Source organism: Haliotis rubra, unplaced genomic scaffold, assembly GCF_003918875.1.
Source record: "Haliotis rubra isolate DU_JTF1 unplaced genomic scaffold, ASM391887v1 Scf510, whole genome shotgun sequence".
Taxonomy (NCBI): domain Eukaryota; kingdom Metazoa; phylum Mollusca; class Gastropoda; order Lepetellida; family Haliotidae; genus Haliotis; species Haliotis rubra.
In genome coordinates this window covers 522,941-534,993 of record NW_025767203.1, presented here as the reverse complement: position 1 = coordinate 534,993, position 12,053 = coordinate 522,941, and the positions used below count along the sequence as shown (strand labels likewise).

At 40.6% G+C, this 12,053-nt stretch overlaps 1 protein-coding gene across 1 annotated transcript in view; it reads left to right on the top strand.

Moving 5' to 3' along the window:
• Positions 1 to 10,551, top strand: part of LOC124292278 (E3 ubiquitin-protein ligase ZSWIM2-like) — a 31,177-nt gene extending 20,626 nt beyond the window's left edge. The window contains exons 8-13 of the mRNA XM_046729339.1: positions 464 to 635; positions 2,086 to 2,210; positions 3,391 to 3,615; positions 4,620 to 4,876; positions 7,132 to 7,265; positions 9,451 to 10,551. Of these exons, the coding sequence (XP_046585295.1) occupies positions 464 to 635; positions 2,086 to 2,210; positions 3,391 to 3,615; positions 4,620 to 4,876; positions 7,132 to 7,265; positions 9,451 to 9,678 (1,141 nt within the window). The 3' untranslated portion in view covers positions 9,679 to 10,551. The remainder of the gene's footprint in view (positions 1 to 463; positions 636 to 2,085; positions 2,211 to 3,390; positions 3,616 to 4,619; positions 4,877 to 7,131; positions 7,266 to 9,450) is intronic.
• The last annotated feature ends 1,502 nt before the right edge of the window (positions 10,552 to 12,053 follow it).

The following is a 12,053-nucleotide window of genomic DNA, read 5'->3' as shown; positions in this document are numbered from 1 at the left end:
GTTAGCAGAGTATTGGTCTTGTAGGCCTTTCTGACACTGAGTGAATCATTGCGTTCTAACTGTTAAGTTCTTTGTACAGTCAGAGCAATAATAGTGCAGTATGTTGACATTCAAGTCAGTGAGGCAAGGGTATTCCTTCAAATTAGTGTTGGTTGTCCTTCAAAATTGGTCATCAATGGCCTGTCAACCTACTAAATGTAAGCATTATGCAGTGACAGGCAAGGAAAAGAAAGAGATATGTCTTTACAAAGAACAAAATCCCAATGTAAGCTTAGATAGCATTAGTAAACATTTTGGACAGGTTTGGTGATCATGAACAATTTGGATTTTTCTTGAGGTGTACAGAAACATAAAATCCAAATATCCAGACATTCAGTTATCCGGACGATTTACTCAAACACGAATGTGTCTGGGTATCCGGGGTCTCACTGTATTTATTCTAGTTGTACACATATCATTCCAGTACTCAGCACGCCAGCATGACAAGCGACATGCCAGAAGAAGTGGTCAACACTCTTCCCCTGGAACGTGTCAGAGAACGCAGCAACCTCCTTGCCCCTGGATCACAGTGTCGCGTGTGTCTCCGCTGCTTTGAGCCAGGGCAATATGTGCGCAAACTACCCTGTAAACATAAGGTGAGCTAATTCATAAAGAAACATATACTTGCCTCGCAACGTAATACATGAGACCACAAGTTCCTCATGTAATGGAGGTGAGGTGAGGTGAAACTGGGTTTTACGTAGGCTTGAGAATATTTCACTAAAAATATGACGACGTGCATGCGTGTGTATGTGTATGTGCGGCTGCTTGTACTAGCCCAGACTTAAGCTGGTTTTATAGTGCTAGCCCACTGAGATACAATACTGCAGTGAAGCATGAATACCCCACTCAGACACGTTATACTGACTCCGAGCCGACCAGTCCTTGTTGTACCCATTAATGCCGAGCGCCAAGCAGAGACCAACAAGTACCATATTTTAACGTGTTTTGGTATGACGCAGTCAGGGATCGAACCCGCGACCTTCCGCTCTCGGCGGGCACTCTCTAACCACTACACCACGGAGGCAGTCCTCATGTAATGGAGGGATGGTGGAGTAGCTTAATGGTTAGAGCGTTCCCTCATCACGCTGAAGACCCGGGTTCGATTCCCCTTATGGGTACAATGTGTGAAGCCCATTTCTGGTGTCCCCTGCCATGATATTGCTGGAATATTGCTAAGGGACCGTTCATAATTTATGGCTAGGTGGGGTGATGATGATTTTAAGGGGATGTCACCCATTTTGTTCTTGGGAGGTAGGGGGGGTCAGCAATTTTGTACACATGTTTCTTGGGGGGTCAGCAATTTTGTACATAAAAATACTTTAAAATTATGCTTTAAAAATATGGAAAGGGGAGGGGGGTGATTGACTTTGTACATGACATGCAGGGGGTCACTTACTTTGTACATAAATTTTAGGGGGGTCATTCACATTGTACGTGCTTCTCCATAAAAATCATCATCACCCTACCCTAGCCTTAAATTATGAACGGTCCCTAAAAGCGGTATAAAACCATACTCACTCACTCACACTCACTCACGCATGTAATGGACTTGTGAAGGTCCGAGTTTGGAACTGGTATTCAACAACCCATGCTTCTTGTAAGAGGTGAGGGGGTGGGGTTGCCTAATGGTTAAAGCATTCGCTTGTCATGCTGAAGACCCTGGTTTTAGATTCCCCACATGGGTCTAATGTGTGAAGACCATTTCTGGTGATATTGCTGGAATATTGCTAAAAGCAAACCATACCCACTCACTGACTGTAAGAGGTCACTAACTATATCAGTGGTCAGACTTGCTGATGTGATGTATGTTATCATGTTCCAGTTGTGTAGGTTGATGCTCATGCTGTTGATCACTGGATTGTCTGGTCCAGACTTGATTATTTACAGACTGCCGCCATATAGCTGGAATATTGCTGAGTGCGGCGTTAAACAACAACCAAACCAAACCATGCTTTAACACGGAGACTTACTGAAGATGATGTCAAGTGAATTGTTATGCTTGTAAATTTTGTAACAGACTGGTCAATATTCCCTTCGTTCTAGTTTCACAAAGACTGCATTGACAACTGGCTGCTCCACTCACGGCCGACATGTCCAGCTGATGGGCTGACTGTCTGGAGCCCTGCCACAGGTCTGGCGGATCAGATCGGAGCACCACGAACATTGCAGTGAGTTACACTCTGTATGGGAGACAGTTGGTGTTGTAGAAAATAGAATGCCCCACTCACTCACTCACTCACTCACTCACTCACTCACTCACGCACTCAATTTTGAATGATACTACAAACACAGCTTTTACAGATTCTTTTCCTCAGATACCCCTTTGCCTGCATATGGGGCATTGGGGTAGCCTAGTGGTTTAAGCATTTGCTCGTCACGCCAAAGGCCCGGATTAACAAGACAAAGGCCACATGGGTACAATGTGTGAAGCCAATTCCTAGAGTCCTCCACCGTGATATTGCTGGAATATTGCTAAAAGCGACATAAAACCCCTCACACTCACTCACGCTCTCACTCACTCACTCCCTCACCTCACCTCACCTCACCTCACCTCACCTCACCTCACCTCACCTCACCTGGCCTCGCCTGTGTAAACATCACTGCATTAAAAGACACTGTTTCTGATTCAAGGGCATTACCCATGAAAACTTGGATTAGAATAAATGGTTCACAGAAGTATCAGTCTAGTCTCTCCATGGACAACAGAGATCGTTTAAAGACATTTACCAACATTACCACACAAATATTATTAACAGCTACAGCAAATAGCAACAAATTCAAAGGAAATATACTTCCCATCAAAAGTTTAGACTCACTTAAAACACTCATAACATGTTATGTATATATATATGGTTACATCGAAGATTGATTTCTCCACTAAATTGGGGGAATCAACAGCAAACCTTATGCAGATGAACTGCACGAGGATCATGCATCAAACTGCTGAAAGGCATGTGCAAATATCATGCATGTGAACAGCTGCGTTTTGACGCAAAGTTTTGTTAAGAATTCGCCAATTGTCACTGATTTTTATCAGTTATTGAGCTCATGACAATAATCTTTTCAATGTTATGAATTTGTTTTACAATACATCAGTTCATGTGTAAACAGTATATTTAAACAGTATGGAAAATTTTGCAACATTTAGTTCAGAACAGTTGCCTGAAGTAAGTGGCTATATTTACACTAGTGAGTCCAGACTTTTGATGGGAAGTATATATTCATAGGATCTTCAGATTTCATTTTCATATTGATACACTGTACAAAGCGTACTTCTGCTGTACCCAACCATTAGACAAGTCAGCATTAAACCTATTCTTACTCACTCACTCGAATTTTTGAATACAGGTCCAGACGTCCATCTGATGCCTCGCTACCAAGCGAGTCCGCTTCTTCAAGGGGGATAACTCTGGAGATCCCAGGAGTAGGTCTAGCATCTCTTGGCCAGGGTTCAGTCGGGAGGCAGGACCCTGGTGGGCTGGTGCGTCGGCCTGTGCGTAACACAGCTGTACCCCACCGCCCCCCATCCAGCATGGAACTAGCAGGGGTCGCATTGGGTGCGGAGGGGGAGAGGTGAGAGTCACTCTCATTATTGTTGATGTTACTCGTGAAGGTCCGGGTTAGCATGAACCTTCAGTAACCCATCCTTGTCGTAAGAGGCGACTTACGGGATTGGGTGGTCAGGCTTGCTGGCTTGGTTGACACATGTAATCGGTTCCCAATTGCGCAGATCGATGCTCATGCTATTGATCACTGGATTGTCTGGTCCAGATTTGATTATTTACAGGCCGCCGCCATATAGCTGGAATATTGCTGAGTGGGTCGTAAAACTAAACTCACTCACTATTGTTGATGTTGTCATTGCCATAGATGTTGCCATTTTCATTCTTGTTGTTGGTGGGGCGGTGGGGTACCCAGTGGTAAAAGCTTTCATTCATCACGCCAACTACCCAGGTTCGATTCCCCACATGGGTACAATGTGTGAAGCCCATTTGTGGTGTCCCCTGCCATGATATTGCTGGAATATTGCTAAAAGCGGTGTAAATCCAAACTCACTCCCTCCCTCATGTTGTTGGTGATGCTGTCCTTGTTACCAGCCAATGTGTGTTATGAAAATGGTACCAAAATACACTCATTACATGATCGTCATCTTATTGGCATACTTTGTTTATGTTCATTATATTTACTGAAATTATTCATGTTTGGTGACAAGCTGTCAATCAGATTACTGGTGACAATAAGTCATAATCACTTAGATAGATGGTTGGTGGCCATGTTGACTGCATGTAATCAAACACCTACAACCTGATTTTTACACATTCTGTCAACTTTATTTTTGCCCTGTCCAGACTTTGTTCCAGGCCACTGTAGCACCCACCCACTCACCCAATAACTCACTGCTTATGAGACCCATGAAGATCCGGGTTAGAATTGATCTTCAACAACCCATGCTTGTCATAAGAGGCGACAAACAGAATTGGGTGGTCTGGCTCGCTGATTTGGTTGACACATGTCATCGGTTTTTCACCTGGAATATTGATGTCTGCAGTGTTAAAAATGCTCGCATCCTTCTCCAGATTAGACTCCCATCACCTAGAGATGGAGAACACATTACCAGGCTCACGACTCCTCCAACGAGCCATGCAGCATCGGAACGACCTCGTACACCAGCTGGCTCACATGCAGGCCGGGGAGTCAGGGGCGTCGCAGCCACTACCCACAGCACAGATTGACCTGGGAGATGTACTGAGGGCAGCGGGGAGTAACAGTGCCCCACCAGTAGTGGAACGGAAACCACCCACAGGGTCACAGACACAAGCCAGGGGAGCTGGAGGTAGGGTTACATCAAAGGGTCACAGATTAAAAGCTAGGGAAATAATGTGATGGTGCATTGTATGCCTTTGTTAAGTTTGTATTTTGTAAAACTTCTCTTAAACTACAAGCCCTATTGAGGCTGAAGGGGTCGTTGTCGGCATGGGTACTACAGATATGTACCCCAGGTACGTTTCTGTATACAGAAACGTACCCAGGCCATAATAAGAATACAGAAACGTACCCTAGGACGATTCCATTCCCATTGTGTCGTATTCCTGACTGGAACTGTCATACTGTTGTATTAGATACATTTGATTGCGTTATGTAAGTAATGAGAATACACAGTAACGGATATTTCACGATGCACATGAATACCACTCGGAATCAGTTGAACGGGAACAACTACATACGGTTTCGATTTTGGATTGCGGAATATGGACTCGTCCGCCGTTAAGGGTACCGGACACGTTTCTGTATTTTGACTTTGTTTAGGTTACATATCTGTATACAGAAACGTACCTGGGGTACGTATCTGTAGTACCTGTGCCGACAACGACTCCTTCAGCCCTATTGAGCTTCCAGATTAAGAGACTCTAAATTTGTTCTTGTAAAATTTCAATCTGAAGGTCACTGTGACAGCCATAATTCAGCCATTTCTGCATGTGATGTTACGAAATTTGATACACAAGTGACATGACCCTTTGACTAGTGGTAGTCCGATGATCGAAAGAAAAAAAAATCGATCGAAAGAAGGATTAAAAATGATTATCGATTGTAAAAAATATATTTTGATTAATTGGAATTTTGTTGTTTTTGTACAACACCCTTGAATTAAGTATACTTACCATTTAATTTGATGATTATTCACAAACAAACATGCGCTCAACAGCATAAAGTTATGCGCATTGTAAAATTTAACCACTTTTATTGTTTAATTACAATTCCAGTGTCTTACTTGCATGCGTGCATTTCATTGCATGACAGTATTACTGGGGGAAAACCCTTAAAATTGGTGATTACATTAAAAATGTATATATTTCGATTATAATCGATAATCGTTCACCACAAGTCCTCCGATAATAGATAGTGGATTTGGTTTCCGATTCCCAACACTACCTTTGACGCCTAGTAACCTTGATATTGACCTCTACAGTTGAAAAGATTTTACATTTTGACCATTCTTTTGGATATGCTCTCTGATACTACTGGACAGATGAAGCTGATTTTGGGCATTCCAGTTCATCTGATGAAGATATTGTTTTCTATTATATCAATGTGAGGTTGCATTAACAGGTGTTTTTCGTTTTAATTATTTGAAACCAAAGTTTTAAAGTTTTTAATCTCTTAATATTGAGAACCTCTGGCCACTGGGCTTAAGCTTGGTATGAATGTAATGACTATAAGTAGGGGGTGGGTTGGGCTGGTGGTGGAGTTTAAAATATACAGTCAACACATCGTCCGTCTGTCAGTTATCATTTTGTTTTCGGAGCATAACTGAAAAAACGTTCAATATTTTTCAACAAAAGTTGGTAGATGTATCAAACAAAACCTAAACTGGAGCCTTTTGCTATTTACAGATGTTTGGCATTTTATTTTACTTCATTTTCATGGAAACATTTTGGACTTAGTCTCAAAAGGGAGGTGTGGGCTTCATTTCCGGAGCACAAATCGAAAGCCATTCAATATCTTTCAACAAAACTTGGTAGATAGATCAATCAGAACCTAAAGTGGTGCCTTTTGCTATTTACAGATTTTTGTCATTTCTATGTTTCTTGGTTTCCATGAAACATTTTGGACTTGGTATCAAAAGGGAGGGGTGGGCTTCGTTTCCAGAGCACAACACGGAAGGTTTTAAATATATATCTACAATACCAGACAGATATATCAAACTGATCTTGAAGTGGTGCCTTTTGCTTTTTGCAGACTTTTGTCATTTATGTTTTTCATGATTTCCGTGGAAATTATTTGGACTCATCTAAAAAAATCAAGTCGGACTTTAAGTAACTGTCAGATGATTTGTTCTTTCAAATTTGTGCGGGCCGAGGGGATTTGTCACCTTCTGATGACTCTTATTTTTCAATGTCACAGAATTCTTTGTATCCAGTTCTTTTTTTTTTAAAGTCACTATTGTTTTTTGTACAGTTATTTTGTTGAAGTGTCATGAAACTATTTTGTTCATGGGACAGGTAACCCACGGAGCTTTCACAAAAATGTTATTTATTGATACTAGTTAATGATTAGTAAGTTTTATGAACTGAATGTCTGCTATTGTAGTGGATGCTGCAGAGAGGCGTGGCCGTGGTAGACATCGCACTAACCAAATAGATGGTGCTTCCTTTCGACACAGATCATCAAGTCGAGAGCGGAATAGTTCACAAGACCGACAGAACCTGTTACGAAGCATACAGGTATTGATTTTGATCTGATTAAAGGACATATTACTAGAGTGAGTTGGGTATTATGCTGCTTTTAGCAATATTCCAGCAATATCACGGCGAGGGACACCAGAAATGGACTTCACACATTTTACCCATGTGGGGAATCAAACCCGTGTATTCAGGTGACCTGCAAACACTTTAACCACTGGGCTACCCTACCTGCTCCCATATTGCAAGAATATTGCTGAACCCAGCTTTAACTAACAGTCATTTCTTTTTCAGTAAACTGGGTTAAAAAAGAAGACAATCAGAATGAACTGACAGATATAATAACTGGACCAGGCATACTGTGCAATTTAGTTGACATTACGAAGTTATAATGAACTCATAGTTTATTGTCCTTTGTCAATGTAGACGAATGTCCTGATTTTCATTCTTTAAGGGGGAGGTGGAATAGCCTAGTAGTTAAGGCAATCTTTCAGAAGCCCCGATAATCTGTGCATCCGGGTAAACTATGCATAGAACATTTCCAATTACACATTGAAAAATAATTGTTGCGTACCAATTACACATTGAAAATGTTAGATATGCAAAAGTTTTAAAACAAATGCGTCCGGAATATATTCATACAAATCGCTTGCGTAATGAAAAAGACATCGATTGTTATCAAGTTGTACTGTTAGTATAGGACAAGTGTTGTAATGTCAGTATAGGATGGGGGATTTTTTATGAAATCATTTCCATTATATTTAAGTTGGTTTTGATTAGGTATGACATAAGGCAGAACATACCTGCTTAGTAAACTAACGGAAAATGAAATACCCACTCAACATTAATAATACCCACTCCAAAAAAATACAGTGGGTACAGAAACCAAATGAGCTAAATCTTATCTGGAGCTCTGTACGTTCATCACACTGAAAACCCGGGTTCGATTCCCCACATGGGTGTAATGTGTGAAGCCCATTTCTGGAATATTGCTAACAGCAGCGTAAACCTAATCTCAGTCAGTCAGTCAGGCTAAAAAACGGAGTAAAACTAAATTCACTCACTCAGTTCCTGAAAATGAATCATATCAGTATTGCGGGGGATATAGAAACGAGTTCTGTCTGTCCGTGCGTCACAATTTGTCCAAAGCATATCTCCTAAACTATTTGTGATAGCTTAACCAAACTTGGTACACATGTCTACCATAATCCCTAGATGTGCCTTTTGGGGGTAAGACCCAGATACGAATTTTATTGTTTGCGGTTTCCGTGGAAACTTGACTTAATCCGTGACTATGAGGATGTCATCTTGTCCGGAGCAGATCTTCCAAACTATACGTGCTAGCTTCATCAAACTTGTTACACATATCAAGCATGATCCCTAGATGTGCCTTTTGGGGGTTAGACCCAGATATGAATTTTATTTTTTGCTGTTTCCATGGACTGACTGAGTTTAGTTTTACGCCGCTTTTAGCAATATTCCAGCAATATCACAGCGGGGGACACCAGAAATGGGCTTAACACATTGTGCCCATGTGGGGAATTGAACCCGGGTATTCGGCGTGACGAGCCAACGCTTTAACCACTAGGCTACCCCACCGCCCCTGTTTCCATGGAAATATGACTTAGGCTGTGGCTATGAGGATGTCATCTTGTCTGGAGCAAATCTTCCAAACTATACATGTTAGCTTCATCAAACTTGTTACACATATCAAGCATGATCCCTAGATGTGCCTTTTGGGGGTTAGACCCAGATATGAATTTTATTTTTTGCTGTTTCCATGGAAACATGACTTAGGCTGTGGCTATGAGGATGTCATCTTGTCTGGAGCAGATCTCCTAAATTATACATGCTAGCTTCATCAAGCGTGGTACACATATCAAGCATGATCTTTAGATGTGCCTTTTGGGGATTAGACCCAGATATGAATTTTATTTTTTGTGGTTTCCATGGAAACATGACTTAGGCTGTGACTTTGAGGATGTGATCTTGTTGCATTTCCATGGCAACAAGTTTAACTGGCTGGTAGTGGTAAGCTGATCTTAAAACCTTTCAATACTCTCCTTCCACTTTTCTGTATACACTCCAAAACATTTGACATAATCATAACTAGTAGACATATTCATAAAGAGTATTTTGCCGTTGCGGGGGATATTGATGACTTTGTCTTCTTGTTATATTTGAGTTAGATAAAATGATTAAAATGTTGGTACATCTCTTGTTAAAGGCATTTCAAGGTTTGTACCTTGGGAATAACCCTCGTATCAACCCACCACAAGGGGAGACAACTGGAAACTCTCAGCGCCAACCAGCAAACCCATACAGAAGAAACACATCCTTGTCCTCTAGGTCAAAGAGGAACCCACAGCTGTCGGAACAGGCACAGAGAACTGTTGATATTGTAATGGAAGGGAGCCATATAGACAGCCTCACTCTCAGGGACATCCTTCGCTGATGCCAGTCTTGTGGAAGATGGCAGCACATTTTCAGGAAGTCTAACAGTAATGTGATTTACCGATTTTAGTTTAATTGAGATATGTTTGTAGTTGGAGACGTATTGGTGTAACATATGAGATTATTTCTTTGCTTTGTATTTACTTTTTAATTATATTATTTTTCCTTATCCTCACTCATGCTTTTTGCTTATCTCCGTTTTCATTCGACGGTCAGTGGAAATTTTGAATCCTATTCAATTCCCTGAAGCGATCATACAATCACTCACCCTGAGTTGCCTCCCTTGTCCCCGAATAAATTGTCCCATGTGCCCTGAGCCAAGCTGTTATCACTCTCTCCGTAATTAAAGCCTGCATTGTGACTTACAGGGAAGCCCTTAATGCTGAGAAAGTTTATCTCATGAGGAGGGTGTGGGTTCGAATCCCGGATGGGACTCAACCCAGCAAAAGTACAAGAATCTGTACTTTACGAAGAAAGTGTAATCCCAGATATAACATGTGTTACCACATGAGTACTATGGAAGTATTCCTTATGGAGTGGGTTTCAAGAGAATATTATCCCACTCAGAAACAAGAGAGCAGTCTGTTTTATTTGTAGCAGGGTATGAGGGAGTTTTTCTCCTGCTCAGAAATTATTTAATTCCCAGGGAAAATTTGTAAACCATACATTATATTTTATTAAGATCATGTGAGCCAGTCAGATCGAGATTCTAACATGGAGGTAAGATAATGTCCGTTTGTCTCATTATATTCACTACAGATTAGGGCTGGGACGGATCGAAATTTTCTACCCGTGTACCCCACCTTCTGTTACCCTACCCTTCCCTGATACCCGTTATGTTAATTCCTGACATCAAATTTGTAAGAAATGACAATATGTTCTTCGGCTCGGAGGCTAAAATTTCAAGTTTTTCAATATTGTAACCATGTATTATGTTCAAAAGAAGTGACTGTAATTATGTCTAAATCTTCAAAGACAATACAACCCTTTAATGATGAAAGAATAACATATTACATTGTTTTATCTATTAGTCACATGAACAGGTCCGGGTATTGAGACCGGTACCCGGGTCCAACTCCTCACCCACCCGTCCCGCGTATCCGGGTAACCCCTCCCAGCCCAACTACACATAATAATAATAATAATAATAATAGCGCTAACAATCAAGGCACAGCACATGTCCCTGACAAGCATTAGTGAGGTGGGATTCATTTTCGTTCTGGTTCGATTGTAGTTCAGTCGATATTCCAGTCTTGATTTTTAGTAACAGAAAGGTCAGTTATGTTTGAGAGCAGATGTAATTATTCACATATTTAAGGACTGAGCTGTATATAATAGGGTGAGGAAGTGTTTTTTGACACCCTATGTACATGGCACCTGGCTAACTCTCAGACAGTATTATGGTATCACACCGCCACACCAATCTACTGTGTAAGATGGACAGAATATATTTGTTTAATAGTTTTTACACTGTCAGACGTGTTAGAGAAACATGTTTCGTTTTAAAACAGCTTAAAGTAATATGTTATTGAGTGAAGCAAGTACATTCAAAATATTTTTGTAAACTGCTGATATTGTGAATCCTATTTTTACCATGTTCACTTTCAATGGAGAATATTTTCTATTGTTTATGTTATGTTACTATGGTTACCTGGTCCTGTGAGTGTTTAATACCTGTGATAAGTGAGTGAGTGATTGTTGTTTTATGCTGTAGTCACCAGTATCACAGCATCCTGTACATTTTGAGTCTGAGCCAGAATAGCATGAGCAACAGATCACGGTGACATCATCAGCCTGGTCTGACATTGTTTCCAACTAATCCCCATAGATTGTCAGCTCTGACAACCAATATGGAGGGTTGGAGTGAGTGAGTGAGTATGGTTTTACACCGCTTTTAACAATATTCCAGCAATATCATGGCAGGGGACACTCGAAATGGGCTTCACACATTGTACCCATGTGGACGCACTAACCATTAGGCTACCCCATCACCCATGGAATTTTGACAGGGTTATGACCGCAATACTTTATATGAATGTGTTTATGCAACATATATGAGGCCAAATATGTATGTTTTGTCAAACTTGGCTGCCAAATCTGCTGACTCGAAGAACAGAAATGTGAAAAAAAGGTGAAAAGCATTTGTTTTTTATTCTGCCTATCAGAATTTTTTTTATATTTGAAGGAGAAAAAAAATAATTGTCACTTTCAATATAAGAGAATTCTTTAAAATGCCTATATTAAATATTAATGAATATTAATGAATTAAATATTAAATGAATTTTGTTTAAAAACACGAAAATGCCATTTGTTTTCACCTCTCTTCAAAAAAGTTTGATGTAAAAAAGTATATGAAACAGGAATTTTTTTCCAATC